Consider the following 24,843-nt stretch of genomic DNA (forward strand, 5'->3'; position numbering starts at 1 on the left):
TCTACGAAGATTCTATTACAAAGATGTTGAGCCAATCTCAAACTGACGTTGCAATGCAGGTTGAAATTCTCTAGTCCAACACTCTCTGGTCCAGCAACATCCATGGTCCAGCATGATTTTAGTTAGCTGGATGGCCAATTATCAAGGATACGGCCAAATTTCCAGCAGTCCCACAAAGTTTGTTTACAACTACAAGTTCTGGCTTTCAGTGATCTGTGCTGTCATTTCTCTCTAATTTACCTCTAAATGTCTTCTAAGAGCCCAATAAGCAGTGGAAGTGTTGGTAATGCTGCTAGACAATATTGACCTCCTGTGGTTTGGCAAATTCTCTGGTTTGGCACCCATCAGGTCCCTAGGATGCCAGACTAGAGAGGTTCAGCCTATGTCAACAAAAGAGTTGCTGTAGGAATAAGGACACGTAGACACAAACTGTAAATGGTTTAGAACATAATATTTTAGACATTAAGTAGAGTTGGCCACAACATCTTTAATACTGACCTGACTGTATCTTCTTTGAAAGAAGGGGACATAAAACAATAATAAAGGGGGCATATCAACAGTATGCTCATCATACCACTATTTATCTAATTGATTTAGAATATGGACAGTGGGACCCAGAAGAACAGTTGAGAATTTTTTGAAAAATGTTTTCCAAACAATAAGCCCTTCACTGTGACCTCCTCTGGCAGATTTATAGAACTCCAGACTCCCTTCTTTTCATTTTCACTGTCACTCTGTTGACATCGTCACTATCCATCCCTCATTGTTCACATCACATATGATTGGCTCAGTAGTTTTAGGGAGCTGGGCTCTGTATTTCCTCAAGCTTTCTCCTTTCAATAACTATTAGAGAGCTAGAACTAAACTGAACTTGACCAACCCCAGGTGGAATGAGTTGGGGTTGTGTCAGTGTGCTCAGAGCAGCTAACATTAGCTCTATGAAGGAATGGCAAAAATACGTCAGTCAGGTCCACACAAGTAACTCTTCTACTTTTCTGTTTCCAGTAGAATAGTGATGGGCAGCCTGTGTCCCATTGGTGTTCTTTGTGTGGCCCATGGGACATTTTGGTTACCACATCCAACACACAGGGCTGCCACATTCTGCTGGTTTCAGTCCACATAGGGTTGTTTTCCCCCCTACCCCTATTACTCAAGTGACATGCTTGTGAGGTGAGGTACATGCTCACAACACTGACTGTACCAGCTGTACATTCTCTCTTCATCCAGTCGAAGTGCTGCTGTGGTTCAATTGGCACACCGCACAAATTCTAGACATGCAAGTGCAGTTAGCAAGACTATCCTATCCCAGGACACTGTCTGCTTATGACAATCTTGCAGCCCACTGAGATGAAGGAGGGCCACTCATGTGGCCACTCACTAGCCTAGGTTGCCTATCACTGCAGTAGAGACACAGACTCATGATTTTTGTAAATTATAAATTCCTTGTTTTTAGTCGGTTGGTAATTAAATGCTTTAATTTATTGAATGTGATGTCAGCCTGACACTACAACAGTTTGACTTGGCTTTACAAAATCATTATATAAAAAAACCTCACTTTTTAGGGGAAAAAATCGCATATCTACCAGAGAGCACACAAGGAAACCTAGAATTGAGTGTAATTGTGCTGAACAGGGGAGATAAGATGGGGGAATCCACAAAAAGGTCCATGCCAAATGAACCCCATCTCCATAACAGTGTTCTCTTTAAGCTGTACAGCCAATCAGAATAGATTTAAATGTTGCCCAGCTGATTAGCAGTGCATCCACAGCTAGGCTTTTTGTTTCTACTGGTGGTGCACATTTGCATGTCTTAGTGCTCATAATTTATTCTGCACATGGGCAGAGAAGATTAGAGGGAAGCTGTAGAGGGATTAGAAGCTGTAGTGTTTTCCACTTAGTCTTTCTCCAGACACAATTTGAGTATTGGTAATAGCTGACCAGCTCCGCCATGAAGCCACTGAGAGCTCCATGCAAGTCCCAAGCCTGGATGAAGGAGGAGGGTTGGCCAGATGTGTGTCAATGCGCTGACCATCAAACAACAATACGAATGAAATCTGATGCCAGTACAACCAAATGTTAAAAGATGCCGGCTCAGACATTGCCTGGATAAACAAGGTCTGCGATACCAATCAGGCAATCGGGGTTGGGTCAATAAATTGGCTACCGAAAGAAAATTACACCTAACACATATACTGACTGAGAGATTAGGATTGCAGATAGAAGAACATATAGCAGATGAGCAAGCAGGGTTCAGAAAAGATTGAAGTACCATACAGCAGACTGATAGCGGAGAAAGCTTGACAAAAGAACAAAAACATATACACTTGCTTTGTCGATTTTCAAAAGGCATTTGACAGTATAGATCCGAAAGTGACTTGGGCGGTGTTGATGTCATATGGAGTGGATAGCAGACTAATACAGTTGCTGAAAGATATCAACGATAATGCGGAGGCAGCGGTGAGAACATGCGGGGAGTTGGGAAGTTGGTTTAAAACAAGTAGAGGTATGAGACAAGGAGATCCAATATCACCAAGTATCTTCTTCGCATATCTGGAAAGAGCGATGGACAAGATCAAGGAAGAGGTAGAAGGGATATCTGTGCACAGGAAAAGAATTAACAGCTTGAGGTTCACGGATGATATAGTTATAATTGAGGAAGATGAGGAGAAGTTAGTGAAAACGGTGCAGGTGTTAAACGAAGAAAGGAAGCAGTATGGACTGATTATGAACATGGGTAAAACAAAAACAATGGTATTTGGAGATAAGGACATAGGAAGGAAGATCAGTGTGGATGGTATTGAACTAGAAAATGTAGAGAAGTTCACATATCTGGGGAGCAACATAACATATGATCTAGACTGCAAGAAGGAAATAGTGACTAGAATAGTGAAAGAAAGAGCAAGTTTGAAGACGATGGGTAAGATCTTGAAAAGCAAAGCAATTAGCTTGAGAACAAAACTGGGCGTCTTGAAAATGTGTGTATTCAGCAGCATGTTGTACGGATGTGAGACATGGGTGATAACGAAAGATTCAAAAAGAAGAATATTGGCGTTCGAAAGGAGTTGTTATAGAAAGATTCTGAGAATAGGATAGATGCAGAAGGTCACCAATGAGGAATTATATAGGAAGATGCAGCTGAAAGAGAACCTGCTGCAGAAGGTTATAAAACAGAAGCCATAACTATTTGAACATATTTGCAGAATGAATGACAAAAGAAAAATCAAGACCCTAGTATTCAGCATAATGGATAGTTTGAATAGGAGAGGGAGACCCCACAGAGAATGGATAGATGATGTAGTAGATCGGTGCAGAGCTAGTCTACAGATACTAAGCCACTCTGCACTGGATAGGGAAAAATGGAAGGAAATAGTGAGAGAGGCATCAGACACCAACGGGCGCTGAGCGCACCGTTATTGATGATGATGAATAGCTGACTGGGGCAAGAACACGGCTCCAGTGCTGACAGATCTTCTACCCAGAACCTTCTGCAGCACCCAAACTGCAGTCAAAAATCCTGAGTATCTCCACAACCAAAGGGAGACCTCATTATTTCTCTATCCAGAGTTTAGCTTTTAGGCTTTAAGATCTTATTTTTCTGCCTCTTCGGTGGAAAGAAAAACCACCAATAAGTAAACAACTAAGAGTAGGTTAAATTGTTCTGTGGGAGTGACAGAAGGTAACAGGTTGAATCTCTCTAACCTCTAAAGCTAACGGCATACTGGGATGCATTAGAAGGAGCATTTCGAGCAGATAAAGAGAAGTAGTTATTCCTCTTTATTCGGCACTGGTGAGGCCACATCTGGAATATTGTGTCCAGTTTTGGGCCCCCCAGTATAAAAAGGATTTGGATTTGCTAGAGCAGGTTCAGTGAAGGGCAACAAAAATGATTAAGGGTCTGGAGCACAAGACCTATGAGGATAGGCTGAGGGATTTGGGCTTGTTTAGTTTACAGAAGAGAAGACTTAGGGGTGATTTAATAGCAGCCTTCAACTTCCTGAAGGGGGGCTCTAAAGAGGAGGGTGAGAAACTGTTCTCAGTGGTGTCAGATGGCAGAACAAGGAGTAATCGTCAGAAGTTGAAGAGGGAGAGGTGTAGGTTAGATATTAGGAAAAACTTCTTCACCAGGCGGGTGGTGAAGCATTGGAATGCATTGCCTAGAGAGGTGGTAGATTCTCCATCCCTTGAGGTTTTTAAGTCCCGGCTGGACAAGGTCCTGGCTGGGATGACTTAGTGGGGGTTGATCCTGCTTGAAGCTGGGAGCTGGACTAGATGACCTCCTGAGGTCCCTTCCAGCCCTGTGATTCTGTGAACCTGGAACTCTCTCGCCTGGCAACATCCATAATCCAGCATGATTTTAGTTAGCCAGACAACCACATATCACAAGTGTGGCCAAGTTTCCTGTGGTCCCATAAAGTTTGTTTCCAGCTACCAGTCCTGGATCTCAGTGTTCTGTGCTGTTATTTAGCTGTAATTTATCCCCAAATGTCTTGTAAGAGCCCAGTAACTATTGAAAGCATTGGTAATGTGCTCGACAATACTGACCTTCCATGACCTGGCAAATTCTCTTGTCCAGCATTGGTCAGGTCCCAAGGGTGTTAGACAAGAGAGGTCCAGCCTGTACTGCTAATCGAACTGTAGGAGTCTTGCTAAACTGGAGCAAAAGTGCCTAGAGTAGAAATGCAGGGCTGAAAGGGAACTCAAGAGGCCATCAAGTCCAACCTCTTATGCAGAAGCAGGACCCAGGAAAACTAGAGCATACAGATGTTCGTTCAGCCTGTTTTTTTAATAACCTGGGACGAGGAGACTGGTATTAAGTTTGATTGGCAACTTCTGTAAAATAATTATGTACCATTGATAAAGAAATCCTGTGCTGTATTATTTCTGTCTCAGTCCAACATTTAAAATTAAAGGCACAATGCTGGGATGCAGTCCATCTGCTTTGCATTGAGCAGGCGGCAAGCCTAAAGTTGGTTCAAGCAGAGGTGGGAGGATCAGCCCAGATTTAGGTGAACTAGCCTGGCATAGTTCACCCATTGTCAAGGGAGCAAAGGTTACCTTAGTTGGACTAGGGGCTCCTGAACCATATCTCAATATTTGACCCACACTGCTCCCAGACATCAGTGAACAGAATCTAAACATGGTTTTACTGTTTGCTTCTGTAGCTGTGTAACATCTTACATCAGGTTACATTGTATTATGAATACATGCAACTTGCCATAAAACCTTCGGAGGCATAGTCAGTTGAGATATGCACAATATCTTTTCTGTGGTCTACATTATACATCTCTTTTCTATTGAATTTCTGAACCAAGGAAGTTTATGTGCACTTTGTGAGCTATCACTCATATATGCAGGTGGGAGTAAGTACCTTCACAATGTGCAAGTTAGTGGAAGATCAGTATCCGACCCTTATTCTTTTGAAGACGTAGCTCGTGTGAGTAATGTTCCCTTTCCATTAAAATTTGCTTGACAAATTTCTGCCCTAAAAGCAAGTGAATTAGATCCGGGGGGCATATGCTGTCAGCTTTGTAAAGGTCAGCAAACAATCTAGACTTTCTGCTTGAAGCTCAGTAAGAAGTAGTGTGAGAGGGGATGCACACAGATCATTTAAATCTGTGCACCCCTCCAGAAAAAAAGTTTATATATGGTAGAAGCCTCTCTTTTTAAAGATGACAATTCTGCTATAGAGAAACAGTCCTCTCTCTGCAGTACTACAGCACGTCTTAGTTATTTAAGTTATAGTGACATCTTGTGGTAGTTTTTGTTTTTCATGATGGTGAGGTTTATTTTTTGGTGGGGGGTTGGGGTTTTTTTCCTTTGATTTGTTTTTTTGCTGTTTAATGAACAAGGATAATCTTCAAGTACAAACGGGTAAATTGCAAAAGTGATACAATAAACATAAAATCAAGAGTATGATGCACATATCCTGTTACTAAATAACTGAAGTGCTACTTATACAAAGGCTATATCTAGAGCACAGCAACGAAGGGTCCTGTGGCACCTTATAGACTAACAGAAAAGTTTTGAGCATGAGCTTTTGTGAGCACAGACTCACTTCATCATCTAGAGTACAGTGATCTGTCAACAGACGTTTTTCGAGTATAGACGTAGTCAAAGGTTTCTAGCTATACTCACTATCTCAAGATACTTAATTTCCTTTTGATTTGGTTGCAGGCTAGTCATTACACATGTATTCAGATGAAGAGCAAAAACTTGATTTAAATCAACCTGCTGCTCCAGTGTTTAAAATTAAGCATGTATTTCAAGTTCTCTTCTGTACAAAGACCTTGTGGTAACAACTTCCCACATATTTTTGTGAGGAGATCCACCTTCTTCATTAGGAGATAACCATCTTTTGCTAATTTAAAAAATTGCTACCTTAGGAAACAACTTCCCATTTCAAACTTTAGAGAAATGCAAATACTCTTCAGATTAGAGTAGTTTTGCATCGCAGTGCAACTATTTCACATCCCTCTGTTCTGAGCTATAAACAGTACTGAAAACGGAAGATAGTTGAAGTCAAATCCTAGAGAGTAAGCTTGAACATTTCTGAACATAAAGGTACTGTGGGTATATTTCCAACTATGAAATATTGCTTATTTTAGCCAGCTGTTTCTTCCTCTGGAGCTGCGTCTACACGTGCACGCTACTTCGAAGTAGCGGGAGTAACTTCGAAATAGCGCCCGTCACGTCTACACGTGTTGGGCGCTATTTCGAAGTTGAAATCGACGTTAGGCGGCGAGACGTCGAAGTCGCTAACCCCATGAGGGGATGGGAATAGCGCCCTACTTCGACGTTCAACATCGAAGTAGGGACGTGTAGACGATCCGCGTCCTGCAACATCGAAATAGCGGGGTCCTCCATGGCGGCCATCAGCTGGGGGGTTGAGAGATACTCTCTCTCCAGCCCTTGCGGGGCTCTGTGGTCACCGTGTGCAGCAGCCCTTAGCCCAGGGCTTCTGGCTGCTGCTGCTGCAGCTGGGGGTCCGTGCTGCATATACAGGGTCTGCAACTAGTTGTTGGCTCTGTGTATCTTGCACTGTTTAATGAAAGTGTGTCTGGGAGGGGCCCTTTAAGGGAGCGACTTGCTGTTGAGTCCGCCCCGTGACCCTGTCTGCAGCTGTGCCTGGCTCCCTTATTTCGATGTGTGCTACTTTGGCGTGTAGACGTTCCCTCGCTGTGCCTATTTCGATGTTGGGCTGAGCAACGTCGAAGTTGAACATCGACGTTGCCAGCCCTGGAGGACGTGTAGACGTTATTCATCGAAATAGCCTATTTCGATGTCGCAACATCGAAATAAGCTATTTCGAAGTTGGGTGCACGTGTAGACGTAGCCTGGGAGGGCAGTGAGACTCCAAGTAGAGGAATAATAGTAGTCTACTTCAGTTCACTGCTTAACTCTTTCTATTAATATTGCTGTGACCAACAGCAGAATGCTGCGTTTTCCATCTTAGAGGGTCTGTGTTGGTCTCCTACCCTTGCTGTGTAGGAGTATGTTTCTCAGTTCAGTGAAATCAGTCTTCTGGGTTAACTCAGACACTGCATTTTATCAGTAGAATATAGTTTTTAATATTTGGATTGAACCATATCAAGTACCCTTTTCCTTCTTCTCCGTTTTTATTTTTAAATAAACTCCACTGGAATGTTTATGTAATCCCGTAGCCATCCTTAGCTGTCTTTGGGTACATCTGCACTAGGAAACTAGGTCAAATTTGTTTAGGTCACTTTTCTAGCAACTGATTTTGTAAAATCAAAGGTGCACATCCACACTGGCACATGAAGACAATGGAATGCATCCTCATAAGGGTGGGCAACTTCAACTTTGTCAGCAATGCACTGTGGGTACCTATCTGACATTTCCTGCTGCCCCCTTGTGGGTTTCTGCGGGGTTCTGGTGGGATGAAACAAGCTGAGACTGGTGGGACGACATAGTAGGCATCCTTCGATCCCGAGGGATCATGGGTTTGCACCCCAGTTGGACTGATCTGAGCAGCGTCTTCTGTGGCTGTGCAATCCAATCCGGGATTGGCAGTCCTTTCCGCACTGCGAGCAGCAGTAAGCAGATGTCACTCTGGTATCACGGGCACGGATCTTCCTGAGGGCTCTCCTGTCTTCCGCTTCCTTCACCAAGGTAGTTTCATACATAGCAAGAGCTTTCTTCACTCCGTTTCCAGGCATGCCTGTCTGAGGCGAGCGAATGCCAGGTGTTCGCACTGATAGAGAGAGTGCTGAGGTCATGCTTGCACATGTCCTTGTAGCACAATTTAGGTCACCCTTTTGGTGTGTACAGTGAGCTTATTGTTAGCTCATACTCTCTTCGTCAGCCAGGAGAACGTTGTGGCGGCTTTTCCAATGCGCTTGTTGATCTCACTATCAAGTGACAAGTTCTCCGAGATCATCGAGCCCAGGTACACGAACTCATGGACAACTTCCACTTCGTAGTCTAGCACGCTGATAGATGGCTCGTTACCCACGTTTTGGCCCATCACCTGGGTCAGCTTTAAGCTAATTGTGAGGCCAAATTCCATGCATGCATCCACAAAGTGAGTTATGAGTGACTGCAGTTCCTGCTGAGTGTGAGCAGCAAAAGCTGGATTGTCAGCAAAAAGGAACTCCCTTAGATGCTTCGTAAGCACCCTGGTCTTCGCTCTAAGCCTCGACAGTTTGAAGAGGTTGCCATCCGTTCCCGTGTGGAGAGAGATGCCCTCTGTAGCAGTTCCGAAGGCATATTTGAGCAAAACTGCAAAGAAGATGCCGAACAGTGTTGGAGCCAGCACACACCCTTGCTTCACTTCCCTGAGAATCTCAAAGGGTTCGGATATGGATCCATCTCTTAGCAATTCTGGCTAAGATTGGCTGTCCCCCAACTCTGCTCAGCATTATTAGGGCCTTCCATGAAGGCATGAGACTGCATAGCACTGCAGATATGGGACAATCAGCAGGGGCTTCAAAACTTCTGTATGCAGAAGGCTACTTTCATGGAACTTTGTGAATTGCTTTCCCCTGCCCCAAAAGCGCTGCAATACCAAAATGAGACCTGCTCTGGCAGTTCAGAACTGAGTGGCAATAGCTCTGTGGAAGCTTGCAAAGCCAGACAGCTACTGGTCAGTGGACAATCAATTCGGAGTGGGCAGATCTACAGTAGAGGCTGCTGTGATCCAGGTACTCTGGTACTACAAAAGACAGTGACTCTGGGAAACAAATGTACATAGTAGACGGTTTTGCTACAAAGGGGTTCCCTAATTGCAGCAGAGTGTCAGGTGGAACGCACATCCCTACTTTGACAATAGGCCATCTTGTCACACAGTACGTAAACCACAAGGTTTACTTCTCCATTGTAGTTCAGGCATTGATGATTCTCAGGGTTCGTTTCACTAACATTAATGTAGGATGATCAGGAAAGGTGCATGACGCGCACATATTTAGGAACTCTGGTCTGTTCAGAAAGATGCAGAATGGAACTTCTTCCCAAATCAGAAAATCACCCCTGAGGATATGGAGATGCCAGTAGTGATTCTGGGTGATCCATCTTACCCCTTGCTCTCTTGGCTCATGAAGCCATACACAGGTAGCCCGCATCACAGTAAGGAGCAGTTAAACTACAGGCTGAACAAGTGCAGAATGGTAGTTGAATGTGCATTTGGTCACTTAAAAGCCAGGCTCAAGAGCCTTCTGACTTAATTAGACCTCAGTGAAGGCAACGTTCTCCTCAGGGTGGCAGCCTGCCATGTGCTCCATAATTTATGTGAGAGCAACAAGGAAAATTTCATGCCAGTCTGGAGGGTCAAGGCAGATCATCTGTCCAGTAATTATGAGCAGCCAGACACCAGGGCAATAAGAAGAGCACAGTGAGTGTCACTGCTAAGCAGGGGGGTTTTGAAAAACAACCTTATGAATGACCACATGTCGAGAGAGAAGCGTCATGTTTGCGGTGGTGACCCAGAAAGTCCATTTATTTCCTTTGTTTTATGGTGCGTCTGCCTGAGCTCCTTTATTTTCGTGCAGCACTACTGAACACCTCTGGTGTATGCTTTTTCCTCCATGCCCTGTGATATCTTGGTGTATAGGCCTGCATTTCTTTTGCTGCTTCGTAGTTTTCCTAGCACAGATACATCCTCCCACATGGCAGCGATGTCCTGAATCACCTGCACACTCGCTGCTGGAGTTCATTTGCAGCTCTGGGATTTCAAGGCCAGATAGGCTTCTGCAATGTGCTGCTGAGATGTCCTGCCTGCTCTATTCGCTCAACTGGCCAGAAAGGAAATTAAATTCAGATTTTCCCAGGCTCTTCCTGCACATCTGGAGAACAGTGGAGCTGGAAGTAGTGGCCAGAGTGGTCACATTGGAGCACAGTGGGACACCTCCAGGAGGCCATAAATGTTGAATTTCATAATGCTCCACCTGCACTAATCTAAGACCAACCATGCAAGGTTGAATTTGGCATTACTCTTCGTGAAAAGCAGGAGTACAAAAGTCAACCTTAGGAGCACTTAAAGTCAATGGAAACGCTTCTGTAGTGTGGACTGATTTCCTTAGAAATTTCACCTAAATTCAACCTTATCTTCTACTGTAGACCAAGCTTAATCGAGAATTCAGGTGGAAGGCTACCTCATACACAGCAACAATGAATAAAAGAAACTGAATGTTCTGGAAAACTTAGCTTTAATTTGCAGTATGCTAAATGAAATCAATGAGCCAATACAAAATATTATAATTAATAATAGATACTTCCCACAGATTCCTTTAAGTATAATAGGAGTCATTTTCTCTTTCTGTCCTCAGTCATTCTGCAAAAATTGGTGGCTTACCTCTTTGAGTTCAGTTTTGCAGCGGGCCTCCCCTCTCCTTTTAGCTGATGTTTCCTTTTAAAAGTCCTGAAACTGTTGAAGCTGTTGCTGTCAGGAACACAGTAAATGGGGTTCTTATTTGAAGGACAGTGAACTTAAGATGGATGTTTGTACTCAGTAGTGTTTGCGCTAGCCATTCTTCAGTGCAATCTCTTATTCAGGTGCATTGTACTTCTGTCACTTGTCTCTCTCACATCCCACATTTAAAACAAAAAGCAGTCAAGTAGCACTTTAAAGACTAGCAAAATAGTTTATGAGGTGAGCTTTCGGGGGACAGACCCACTTCTTCAGCCCATAGCTGGACCAGAACAGACTCAATATTTAAGGCACAGAGAACCAAAAACAGTAAGCAAGGAGGACAAATCAGAAAAAGATAATCAAGGTGAGCAAATCAGAGAGTGGAGGGGTGGGGGGGAGGTCAAGAATTAGATTAAGCCAAGTATGCAGACAAGCCCCTATAGTGACTCAGAAAGTTCCCGTCCCGGTTTAAACCATGTCTTAATGTGCCAAATTTGAATATAAAAGCCAGCTCAGCTGCTTCCCTTTGAAGAACGGTGCGAAAATTCTTTTTCAGTAACACACATACCTTTAGAAAGGGAAGCAGCAGAGCTGGCTTTTCTATTCAAATTCGGCGCATTAACACATGGTTTAAACCGGGACGGGAACTTTCTGAGTCGCTATAGGGTCTCATCTGCATACTTGGCTTAATCTAATTCTTGACCTCCCCCCCACCCCTCCACTCTCTGATTTGCTCACCTTGATTATCTTTTTCTGATTTGTCCTCCTTGCTTACTGTTTTTGGTTCTCTGTGCCTTAAATATTGAGTCTGTTCTGGTCCAGCTATGGGCTGAAGAAGTGGGTCTGTCCCCCGAAAGCTCACCTCATAAACTATTTTGCTAGTCTTTAAAGTGCTACTGGACTGCTTTTTGTTTTGATAGTGTATAGACTAGCACGGCTTCCTCTCTGTTACTGTTTCAGAGTAAGAGTGGGTGAGGCAATATATTTTATTGGGCCAACTTCTGTTGGTGACAGAAACAAGCTTTTGATTTTGCACAAAGCTTTTTCAGGTCTGTTACTCTCGGTTTCTATATTACCTAAACACACAGGGGGGAGCTCTTTCTGTTACATAGCCTGCATTCCTTTACTATCTGTGAGGAACAATTCTTTGATTTGGAGAGACTTGTTTACAGACCAACTGTGCAATTATGCTTTTAATGCGGCTCCCTTTTCATAAATTGTACTACAAATATATCCCTCTGGAGCAAGAGTCAGAATCAGCTATAAAGGCAGCATTATTTTTCCTCAGGATTCCTTGCTAAAACTGCAGAGGAATCATCCAACTCTAGCGGGATGATAGATCAATTACTTCTTCCTAAATATTGAATATGCTTACTCAGCTATCTGATCCTGTTTTTTAAAATTTATTTGTAATGTTTTTAGGGGACGTATGTTTAATAGAAGCAAGTCCACATGAACACTGATTGTAAAATCTGATAAGATTTGGATTTTTGGCAATAAAACCCTTTCCAATTTGTATTCCTGAGTAAACAGCCATCTTAAGTACATTAGAAGCAGGAAGTCTGCCGAGCAATGAGTGAGGCCACTAAATGATCAGGATACCTGAGGAGGGCTCAGGAAAGACAAGCAGGTTCTAGTCACCACATCTCAAAAAAAGACACTAGATCTGGGATAAGCACAATCTGGGGTAAGGAGCAGCTTACACGTGAGGAGAAATTAAGATGTGAACTGTTCAACTTAGAAAAGAAATGATTAAAGGAGGATATGATAAAAGTCTATAAACTCATGAATGATTTAGAGAAAATAAATAGGGAAGAGTTTATTTACCCCTTCACCTAATACATGAACTAGGGCTCACTTAATGAAATTAATAGGCAGCAGGTTTAAAAATGAGCAAAAGAAAGTATCTTCACATAATGCCCAGTCACCCCATGGAAGTTATTTCCAGGGCTCATTGTGAGGGTCAAAAATGTAACTTAGTTCAAAAAGAATAAGTTGATTGAGGATAGGACCGCCAATTTGGCCAAGCTGATCAGGCATGCAGTCCCTAATCCTGGCTGCTAGACGCTACAAGGGAACAACAGATACTGAATAAGGCCCCCTATTGTGTTCATTCCCTCTGAAGCACCTGGCACTGGTGGAAAACAGGGTAGTGGGCTAAAAGGGCTGTTGCCATATGGCTGTTCTTACGTCCAAACTTTTTACATCCCATAAGAACCCCTTAGGTTCATTCATTTCTGATGTGATTGATTCCACACACACACACACGCTGTGGGCTAGAAAACACTGAGGAACTGTAGACGGAAGAGATTGTTTAGTCACAGCAATAGGTGAGCTATCCTTTTTAAAGTAATAAATTCATCTTGACAAGCTCAACCTGGGGAAACAGCTCTATGGGAAAGAGGCTGGGGTGGAGGAGGAAGGGAAGGAAAAATTAATGAAAATGCAATACGTGGCAATCTCACTGGTCTCAGATAAGAATCCTTTCTTACCATAAGAATCTAATTCTGAAGTGAGTCCTTTATCAACATGTCACACTGCTTAGCTGTTTCCTGGAATAGCTCTCTTCTGAAGAAGCCCCTGTAATCAAACCAGAACCTACAGGTGCAACCCTGTCTGGGCCTGGCTATTCTGAGAGTCACTTACAGCCACAGAGCCCTATGGGCAGCAGGCAGGATTGACACTGACATTCAAAGCTGCTAGATTGTAGGAGCCAGCAACCTTCCCAAAAGACATACAGGCAGTAGGCTCTGGGATGTACTCAGACACGTTAACAAACTTTTCCTTGCAGGGTGTCGTTGTGTAGGCAGACTGACTATCACTCTGTCTCATTTACTTAGGGCAAATAAAAAAGATTGAGCCCATTTACACTTAACCATTTTGGCATGATTACAAATTTGAACTCACCAGAAGTGTGTTCCTTGCCACCAGGGTCCGGCAGCTATAGGTACTGAGCACCAAAGTTTGAAAAAGATCCTGGCTGTCAGTGAGATTGGATCTTCCACCTGGCTGTTGAGCATTCTCCTCATCATCATCATCTGTAGTATCCTCCTAGGTTGGGTACCAACCTAGAATCCCATGTGGCTTCTGACAGAAGCTGCATGTCTGAGGCTGTGATCTGAACTGACCTTTGCATCCTTTGTCTTCTGGTATACTTGCCTGAGCTCCTTCATTTTGCTGGGGCACTGCTGTGTGTCTCTTCTATATCTTTTTTACACCATGCCCTGTGCGATTTTGGCCTAGACATCAGCATTTCTGCTGCTTTGGAGTTCTGTCTGAACAGATTCCTCTCCCCATACAGCAATCTGGCCCAGTATCTCCTGCATGCTCCGTGCTGGAGCTCATTTGTGACCCTTGGCATTCATGATCAGGTGGGCTGATAGGCACAAACAGGAAATGAAATTCAGAAGCTCCTGGGGCTTTTCCTGTGTACCTGGGAGTGCAGCACAGTTGAAAGTGCTGGCCAAAGCAATTACATTTGGGCACTGTGGGACAAGTCCTGGAGTTCAAGAATGTCAAGTTGAACAGGACTGTGTCTGCACTACTCCAAAGTCTACTGCAGAAGGTCAAATTTAGTGCTGCTTCTCAAGGTGAAGTGCCAAAATTGACATAAAAACTCCTTACAATCATTGGAAGGGTCACGGTGGTACAGACTCATTCATTATTAAATTGACCTAACATGGCTAACTTCAACCTAACCTCATACTATAGACCAGGCATTGGTGAGCAGCTGCTAGCCATAATTCATTCACTGAGCAGTAGCTGGAAGATGAAGTAACCAGAAGAAGCCCTGCTACACCGTGCATTAACTATAGTGAAGCCAGGTGCTAAAGGATCACTCTCTTTAGGCATCTAAGCAGAAGAGCTATATTGATTCTGTTGTCCTACAAAGTTCCTAAACTCCTTTACCATTTTGATGCTCTTGCACTGAATGAAGCAGGGCTCTCCTCTGTCTTTTCAAATCTAGTAACATCCGTAATTTGGCATATTTTAGTTAGCCAGACACCCAATTACCAGAGGTGTGGCCAAGTTTCCTGTGGTTGCATAGAGTTGGTTTACAGCCACTAGTCCTGGCTCTCAGTGTTCTGTGCTCTTATTTAGCTCTAATTTACCCCTAAATTTGTTCTAAGAGCCCAGGAAGCAGTGGAAGTGTTGGTAAATCTGCTAGACAGTATTGACCTCCCATCGTCTGGCAAATTCTCTCATCCAGCACTGGTCAGGTCCCTGCACACATGTTCCAATTCTGGGTTTCAAATGCTCTCAATTCAGCCAAATTAAAACCAGTTTTCACTGGGCTACAACTTAACATCACTGTCGCCCAAGGCTTATTTCCCTGGCAAATTCCAGCCTTCTGCACGCACCCCCTTTGATGCTAGCCAGACAATCCGAAAGCCACAAATACATGTTAGAGGTAAGTATTACATCACATGAGAGCACAATCTAATGCTAGTCCAAGGAGTCACAGGGGACAGTGTTTTGAAGGATGGCCAGGCCTTTCTTCCGCCTTTGACCCCTAAAATTCTAGGGATCTCATTTGAAGCAAAAGGCATCTTTGAGTTTCTGTGGAGTGGAAGAAAATGCACCCAAGGCAGCAGTCAACCCATGGCAGACCACTGGGATTATCTGACCACTATGGAACACTTTATTAATATATGGTGTTATGTAGCTAAAAACCTCTCATTACAGACACAGGTGGGGTGTCACTGGCTTAAGAAGGGCTTTCTGGGGTGAAATTTGGGGATGTTCATAAATATACAATGCAAATGATTCTTACTTGAAAAGGGGAGATTCCACACAGAGTCAACTGAAGACTTGACATTTGAAGTCACATAAAGTGACTCGCCCCCATCCTTTGGATATTCTTTTTCAAATTTAAGTGCAGAAAAAGTAATCAGTCATGGCATGAGCCTTTTAGTCCACTGGAAGTGGCATGTGCCCCCACAGGGCATTCATTATCACCCCCATTGCTGCAGTGCTGAGGCACACACACACACATTAGATATTAGTCCAGCCATTTCCCTCCTTTGCTCCCCGGCATCCAAGCAGTGGCCTGTTTGGGGCCCTTTTTCAGAAGCGATCTAGAATTCCATAGCCAGGGCTCCACGCAGGTCTGGCCTAACTATTGGCTGGGCTTGAGACCCAAAAGCTTAGTTTACAAAATCTTGTTTGCATTAATTGAAATCAACTGGCAACTGATTTTGCATCTAGCCCGGCAGGCGCGTACGGGAGTATTAGAAGGAAGGAGAGATCTTCGAGACAGGTCTAGTCCCTGTGGGTTTCTACTCACAGGAATTCAATTTTCCACCAGAGCTAGAGGTTTTGCAGTTGCATTAGCACCCTACCACCATGGGAATGTGAGAAGTAATAGGCTGTTGTTGATTTGCCAGCCACTGCCTTTTTCAGAAAAGCCTAGATTTTATTACAAGCTGTGGCTCAAGAAAGCAACAACGTATGGAGTTGGAAGATTTTTGGATTCCCAGCCTGTTTTTAATATCAAAGGTTCTGTGGGAGAGAGAAGCAGGCTCCTGAAAGGGACCGGATTACTGCAGTTCTCTGAAAAAACACCTAAGCCGCGTCTACGCTAACCAGCTATTTCAAAATAGCCGGCCCAACCTCAGACTGGCACCCAGCGCATCTACATGTTGAAATCGACGTAAGACAGCGAGACGTTGAAATCGCTATCCCCATCAGAAGATGGGAATAGTGCCCTACTTCGACGTCCAACGTCGAAGTAGGACATGTGTAGACAATCCGCATCTCAATACATTGAAATAGTGGGGTCCTCCATGGCGGCCATCAGCTGAGGGGTTGAGAGATGCTCTCTCCAGCCCCTGAGCTCTATGGTCGCCATGTGCAGCAGCCCCTTAAAGCTCCACACCCTCTGATTTCCTGTGGCAGGAAGCTGAGAGCGTGCAGGCAGCAGTACAGACACATGCACAGCCTGCACGCCCTCCAGATGCCCCGATCCCCCACCCAGCTCCCATGGCAGCCAGCCAGCCCCCGAGCGCCCCCAGGACACCCCCTCCAGGGGATCCAGGGCTCCCAGCTGTCCAGCGAGGGGAGGAGGAGGCAGCGGGGACCCTCCTGGTCAGGCACCAAGATCTGGGACATGCTGGGGCTTTGGGGCGAGGAGGAGGTGCTCCAGGTAATGGGGAGCAAGCAGCGGAATGCATATGCATTTGCCCGGCTGGCCAAGGGCCTAGCTGCCCAGGGTCACCCTGTCCGCACTCCTGACCACGTCAGGAGTAAGGTCAAGGAGCTGCGGCAGGGTTACGCCCGGGCCCAGGACACAGCCAGCCAGTCTGGGACCACCCCTGCCACTTGCCCCTTTTACAGGGAGATCCAGAGCCCCTGGTACACCTCCTCCCCCCAGCCACGCATGATACCTCGGCCAATGAGCCCCAGCAGGCCCCGGAGCCGGAGGCCAGCCCGGAGGCCAGCCCTGCACCCCAGGGTCCCCCAGAGGAGCCCACCCCTGGGACAGCGGAGGAGGAGGAGGAGGGCTCCAGTGACAGGGGGCTCCTGATCGATCTCCCTTCCTGCAGCTCCAGCAGGGCGTCCACCCGACAGGTATCCCCCGACCATGGGAGCGGACCGTCAGGTATGTAACCCACGTGCATGCCCCCGGGTTAAGGGGCAGGGGCAAGGGACATGACCAGGGCCCTCCACACCCCCAGCTGACCACGGCCCACCATGGTCCCTCCAGAGCACGGCCCCAGGACAGCAGTGGCACATCCCTTAGAGCCTGTCAGCACCTGCCCCCCCGGGACAGCACCATGCCCCATCCCTGGGGATAGGGGGGAGCAGAACCCCCCGAAAGGAGTCACCCATGGGGGGGACACCACACCCATCATCATCCTGGGGAACAGGGCATAGGGACCCAGCAGCGGAGGGGTGGGGGGCTTGGACCACGGGTCAGGGCTCAGACTAACAGCTGTCTTCGCTCTTCCCCGCTCTGTTCCGCAGCCGCACCATCTGAGGGCCACAACAGCATGGGCGCCGCATCCATTGTGCTGGACAGCCCAGCGGGGACGTCACACCATGGCAGCCAGGTGGCGGAGCAGGGACTGGCCCCAGGATGAGCCTGCCACTACTGGAGCCAGCCGCAGGCAGCCACTGACCCCCAGCTCCTCTCCACCCTCCAGCATCAGGTGTAAGAGCACCGCCTGCAAGTGGAGGAGTGCCGGCTCCACTTGCAGGAGAAAGCGCTGGCCTGGCACCAGGAGGCTTGGGTGGGTCCTTCACGAGGACCTTCGAGCACATCGCCGAGCAGATGGCACCCCCCGGCGCTCCGGCGGCCTTCCCTCCCAGCCACCCTCCACCTGCCCTGGAGCCTGCCGAGGAGTGGGATCACGGGCTCAGGAGCCAGCCCAGCCATACCTGCCGATCCTCCCGGCCCCCGCCCAGCCTCTACGGGGCCTGACACTGGAGAGTAGGGGGGAAGGGGGCCAAGGACTGGGCCACCCAGGACCTCCCTGTGTACATATTCTCCCCCCATTATTGTACATAGTTGCTTTGTTCCACACCCCCTTTAGTAGCTGTCCCCCCCAGTGTACATAGTTCCCCCATTCATGTTAAAGTTCATCGTTGGTTTTCAAGAATGTTCACTCTATTTAAAACAAAACACGTGTGTTGTGTGTTTTTGGTGTGCAGTGGTATGGGCATGGGGGCAGTGTAGTGTGTTGTGGGTGGTGACGGGTGGGGGTGTGGCTCACCAAGCTGGCCCTGCTGTCATTCACCCCGCAGCCTGGTTGAAATGGGCCCACAGGGCCTCCCAGACCCGGATTCCCTCGTGGTCGGCCTGGCAGCTCGGGGTGGCAGGTGGCTGGGGGTAGGCCATGCCAGCCTCCACAGCCCACCCCTGCACAAATGCCTCCCCCTTGCTCTCCACCAGGTTGTGGAGTGCGCAGCACGCACCCACGACCTGGGGGATGTTGGGGAGCCCCGTGTCCAGGCGGGTGAGGAGGCACCTCCAGCGGCCTTTGATGCAGCCGAAAGTCCTCTTGACAACCTGGCATGCATGGTTCAGGTGGATGTTGAACTGCTCCTGGCTGGCACTGAGGTGGCCTGTGTAGGGGTGCATAAACTAGGGCTGGAGTGAGTAGGCCGCATCCGCCACGAGGCAGAGGGATCTCCCACTGGGGGATGTAGGTCCCCGCCTCCAGCTGGCGACACAGGCACAAGTTCCTAAAAACCCTGGCATTGTGGGTGCTGCCAGGCCAGACAACATATATGTCCAGGAAGCAGCCCCGGCTGTCCAACATGGCCTGGAGGACCACCGAGTTGTAGCCCTTCCTGTTCACGAAGCATCCTCCACAGTACTCCCGGGCACAGATAGGGATGTAAGTCCCATCCAGTGCCCCGAAACAGTTAGGGAACACCATGCCGGCAAACCCCACGATGGCCGCATCCAGGTCCCCGAGCCTCGCAAGCCTGTGGAGCAGCAGAGCGTTCAGCATGCAGACCACCTGCAGGGGGAAGACATGGGAATACATGAGGGGTGTGCAGCATGTGCCTGGCCCTTCTCCAGGGGTCCCCCTACCCCCGGGGTTCCCTTACCTCCATGACAACAGCCCCAGTGGTGGCCTTGCCCATACTGAACTGCTGTCCTAAGGATCGGTAGCTGTCTGGAGTGGACAGCTTCCAGACAGCGAAGCTGACCCGTTTCTCGACGGTGAGGGCACATCGCATGGGGGTGTCCTGGTGCCACAGGACGGGTGAGCCATTGGCAGAACTCAAGGAACATCTGCTGGCTCATCTGGAAATTCCAGAGCCAGCGGTCATCGTCCCACTCCCCAAGCACCAGCCACTCCCAGCACTCTGTGCTGGTGGGGTACCTCCATAGCCGGTGGCATGTCCAACAGTGGGAGGCCAGGAGGGCTACATGGTCTGGGGCAGCTTCTTCATCCCCCGAGGAGGACAGGAGATGCCAGGTGGCCTCCTCTATGGCAGCGAGCAGGGCAGCCACTGCTCCAGGGGCGACCGTGTGGGCTTCTGTCTGCTGCTGCTGCTGCTGCTGCTGCTGCTGCTGCTGCTGCTGGGGGTCCATGCTGCATGCACAGGGTCTGTGAGTGGTTGTCAGCTCTGCAGACCTGTGCTGTGCAGGCCGAGTATTCCGATTGGGGCTGTTTTTGTGTGTAGGAGGATGTAGCTCCAGAGTAAAATTTCTCAGGTTAGGACTATAGTATGAATTAAATCTTTTGGGGCAGCCTAGAGATGTTGGTTAGTTGGCAGACATAATTTAGCCAGGTGATTGGCCCACAGAGTGGGTGAGGTTCCTGGAAGCACCGGGTGATATTTGGTAGAGAAAGGATGTGGGGGTGGTAGTACCAGGACAGCTGCAGTCAGTGTGGAGAGTGAAGCAATTATAACACCAGTGCGAGAGTATGCAGGGGCTCTGATGCCTCAGAACTTCACAGGTAAGGTATGCTTTAGGGATACCTGAGTGAAGGGTAAATTCTTCATTTGAGATAAAGACATTTCCTCACAGATGAGGAGGTGGACTGCAGAACTGTATTGTGGCAAGGGAGTTGATCTTTGATTAAACCAAAGACTCCCAACAGCATTTGAAAAATTACAGGCCTGTGTTAGCCTCCCGGTATGGAAGTGACTAAGGATTTGCCTGTACTCTGTTTTGAATTCATCAGAGCTGGAAAAGCAGCCAATACGTTACTTGAGTAAAAGTGTAGCTGCTTTCATTTCTGGATACTTAAGTACAATCACAAAGCAGCTGTACTTTTGCTCAAGTAACGGTTAGGGTACATTTTCCACCTCTGGAAGGTGTAGCTAGTTCTACATGTTAAATCACCAGCTCCAACTCTTAGTGCCTGTCAGTGAAAAGAGACTGGATTGTTCTCTCAAGCACAACTCCCTAATTTAGATTAAAAATAAATCCATCCCTCTTCCAGTTTTCTTCTGCCAGTGTTTGCACAGACCAGACAGTGCCCTTCCTTCCCCTCACACACACCTACTCCTCCCTCACTAAAAGAAGGCAAATGTGCACAGGCACGTCAAATATCAGAGCAATTGGGTTGGGTCTCAGCTCTCTAACAGGAATTCCATGACTTCGCATTTAGTCCTCCAGAACCTGCCACTGGAGGCCCAGCCCATATATTCCCCTTCCACCTCAGAGCTCCACAGAGGGGAGGAGATGTACACTTCAGAGATTCCCTGCCTCGAGGGCACAGGGTGAGCAGCAGTGGTCTCTGTGGCTGCACACCATCCTGGTTCCATGGGAACTGCACCAGCCGTTTGGAGTTTTGCATGGGGGAGGAGGCAGGTAACATTCCCCACCAGACACTACAGAAAACATGCAGGCTACATCACACTACAGCGCGCTCTCAAAAGCACCATTCAAAAAATCGGCTTTCGAAAGTGTTCATCTACACAGAAACAGCGTATCCAAGTTGCTATCTGCCCCTGCGAAAGGCCATCCTGCTCATTGGAAAGAGAGCATCCACACAGCTACAGGTGCCCTTTTGAAAGAACTGGCCAAGAAACACTGTGGAGGGCATCACATGGTGGGCAAGTCCTTCTGGGCCCCGAAGCCAGCCACTCCCTTAAAGAGCCCCTCCCAAGTACCCCCAGCCTGCATGTGCTAAGACCTCCAGTGCCATCAAAAGCCCTGCAGAGCCTGAAGGTGCCTGGAAGCAACTCTCCATGGATGTCCAGCAGCAGCTCCTCATCCTTGAGCTGGACATACTCGACACCATGCTCAGCCAGCTGGCTATGGTGCTCACAACCGCCATCCATCCTCCCAGGGGCTCTGCAGCCCCTCAAGCCTGGATCCCGCCAGTGCCCCCACTGAGCACCCTACCACCTCTGGTGCCACTCCAGCAGCATGGACTGGTTGGAGCGGCTGGTGATGGGGGACTGGGACGATGCCAGGTGGGTACAAAACTGCCACATGAGCAGGCAGACCTTTGAAGAGCTCTGCCACTGGCTCACCCCTGTCTTGAGACATCGGGACACCTGCATGCAGTCCACCCTCTCTCTCAAAAAACAAGTAGCCATCACCATCTGGAAACTGGCCACCCCGGATGGTTGCCCAGTCAGTGGGGCACCAATTCAGGGTCAGCAAGGCCACCACTGGGGCTGTGACCATGGAGGTAAGGCATGCTCAGGGCACACACCAACCACAGGGAGGGGAAAAGGGGCCCCCCCGGCAAGGGGAACCCTGGGTGGCTGGGGGCCAGGGGAGGGATTCAAGGGAGGGGGCCTGGTGAGGAGGCCAGGAGAGGGGCCAGGCATATCTCATCATGCCCTTACGAGACCTCATGCCCTCCTGCCTATGCAGGTTGTGCGTGCCATCAATGCCATTCTGCTGCACAGGCTGGTCCTCCTGGGGGACGTGAATGCAAGAGTTGTGGGATTTGCACTTCTTGGCTTCCCAAATTGCTTTGGTGCCTTGGACAGGATGCACATTCCCATCAGCGTCTTGGAACATGGCACTAGCACCTACATAAATGGGAAGAGCTACCACTCTGTGGTTCTCCACACACTGGTGGACTTGTCAGGACGCTTCTGGGACATTTATGTGGACTGGGCAGCCTGGAGACATGATGCCCAGGTATTCCAGAATTCTGGCCTCTGCTGCTGAATGGAGGCCGAACATACATCCCATCATGGAAGCACTTGGGCAGGGACATCACCATGCCCCTGTGCATGGTGGTGGATGCTGCCTACCCCCTCCAGCCCTGTTTAATGCGGCCCTATACCAGCCATCCCCACCCCACCCAGGAGCTGTTCAATACATGCCTGTACCAGGCCCGCCATGTGGTGGAGCAGGCCTTCAGGTGCCTTAAGGGTCAGTGGTAGTGCCTCCTTGCGTGGCTCGAGGTTGACCTCCAGAACATCCTGCAGATGGTGGGCACCTGCTGCATCCTCCACAACATTGTGGAGGGTAAGAGCAAGGCATTCTCCCCATGAGGGGTGGCTGAGTCTGGCCCCAGCTTTAAACAGCTGGCCCCTGCCCCAAGCTGCCAGGCCCACCAGAACGGGATCTGCATTAGGGAGGCCCTCTGACAGGCCTTCGTGCACAGGCCACAGTGACACCCCCACCCACAGCTCCCCAGGCAGCCCCCCCCCATCACACACACCCTGCATCCCCCCACCTACTCCCCCCACCCTCCCCAACGAGAGCATGGGACACGGGTGGTGCAAAAATAAAACTTTAACTTCCACTATCAACTTCATGTTGTCTAACAATATCGCCATAAAACTAGCTACAGCAGGGAGCGGGTACAAACTATGTGCAAGGGGGAGGCTGGGCAAGGAGGAGACAGCAAAACTGGGGGGACATGGGTCCTCAACCTGGGACGGGCAGGGGAAATCTCAACATGGAGAGGGGAGGGGGATGCTACTCTAGGGCAGCCACGGATGGCCATGACCCCCGTCGGCCCCAGGATCCCCTCCCACCCCTGCTTCGGGGTCCTTGGCAGGGCTGGGAAGGGGCAGGCAGCACAGGGAGGTAGGGCGGGGCCGGACTTGGCAAGGGGTGGCAGAAGTGGGGTGGGCTCAGTGCGGGGGGGCAGGCAGGGGGAGCAGGTGGACCCAAAGCCCTGAGTGCTCTCACAGGACTGTGGTCATCTCCCGCAGGTGGCCCAGCAGGTCATCCCATGTAGCCCTCCGCCACGCATGGTGTCCACTGTCCATGCGGAGGTGCTGCTCCACCAGCACTGGCTGGCAATGGGTAGCATCATACTCACCAGCCCACCGTTGTGCTCTCCTGCTCTGTGCCCTTCATGATGTGGCTGTGGGTGGTAAGCAGTCCCCCTACTCTGATGGGCTGCTGGGACCACGGATGAATCAGGGCTCTCCTGGCCCTCCTGTGGCATGGCTTCAGGGATGGAGAGGAGGACACAGTCAGTCCCATGTTACATCCTGGGTCCGTGCCCTCCCCCCCCGCAGGCACCAGCCCCCATCCAGTGGCAGGCAGCCACTGGGTATTGCACTTGCCACAGGGGTACCCCCATGTGAGGTGGTCCCTGGCTGCGATCTGGCCCCACTTCCCCCACATGTGCAGCTCATGGTGCTGTGTAGAGGACTGGGTGTTAGATGTTACCAGCGGCTGTTATGGTGTGCTAGGAGCCTTGGCCACCTGTGTTGTGTCTGGCCCGGGTTTGCTGGGCATGTGGGTGGCCTGCTGGTGACCGTGGCACCCTGGCCCCATGGGCCAGGGTGTGTTCCCTGCAGGGTACTTACCGGGGGGTCCGTTCCCAAGGTCCAGTGATTCCCGGCTGCCCATCGCCCAGCTCAACGATCAGGATGGGATCTCAGTCACAAGGTCGCTCTTCATCACTGAAGACTTCAGTGGTGGCCTCTGGCTCTGGATGCGTGAGGCATTCTGTGGGTCTGGGCTCCTCCTTATCCTTGGGTGTGGCTCATCTGCTGGTGTGTCCGGGATGATGGGGCAGGTTGTGGGGCCAGCCCCAAGCGGCTAGTGGAGTTGCGAGCCCCAGCATATCCCTGCTGCAGCTCCTTCACCTTGCTGTGTACTTGCTCAGAGGTGCAGCCAGGGTGGCCTCAGGTGAACAGCCCTTTGGCCAGGCAGCAAATGCAGCCACATTCTGTCACATCACCCCCATCTCCTTTAGGACCTCCTCTTTCCAGAGCCCGAGCTGGTCTCTCAGGTCAGGTTTGGTCCACAAAAGCACCCTCTTATTCGAGGGCTGCCCAGAGTCCTGTGAGGGCTCTGAGGGGGTCCCTGGGACTCCTGGGGTGGCTGGCTGCTGGCCATCTATGCCAGTTGCTGCTCTGGGGCTGCACAGAGGGATGTTGCGGGAGCTCATGGGTTTGCTGCATCTAGCATCTGCACAGCTTCCTGACACAGGGTTTCTGGGTCCATGCAGCTTTAAAGGCGGTTGGATTCAGCTATCATAGATCCTCACTGCCATTGGCCAGGGCATCTCTGCACGCCAGCTGGCCGGTGCCATGGAGGACTGCTCTTTCAAAAGAGCAGCCCTAGGGCTTCTACATATG

At 48.9% G+C, this 24,843-nt stretch overlaps 1 protein-coding gene across 3 annotated transcripts in view; it reads left to right on the forward strand.

The window, feature by feature from the left end:
• Positions 1-24,843, forward strand: part of SYN2 (synapsin II) — a 408,886-nt gene that overhangs the window by 367,409 nt on the left and 16,634 nt on the right. Inside the window, exons 11-12 of one of the 3 annotated variants that reach the window (XM_075005592.1) lie at positions 17,409-17,464; positions 17,830-18,313. The exons of the other annotated variants lie outside the window; for them this stretch is intronic. Of the exons in view, the coding sequence (XP_074861693.1) occupies positions 17,409-17,464; positions 17,830-17,842 (69 nt within the window). The 3' untranslated portion in view covers positions 17,843-18,313. Of the gene's footprint in view, positions 1-17,408; positions 17,465-17,829; positions 18,314-24,843 lie in introns of those variants that run through there. 3 annotated transcript variants of the gene reach the window in all.

The sequence above is a fragment of the Carettochelys insculpta genome, chromosome 11, assembly GCF_033958435.1.
Source record: "Carettochelys insculpta isolate YL-2023 chromosome 11, ASM3395843v1, whole genome shotgun sequence".
In the NCBI taxonomy this organism is placed as follows: Eukaryota; Metazoa; Chordata; order Testudines; family Carettochelyidae; genus Carettochelys; species Carettochelys insculpta.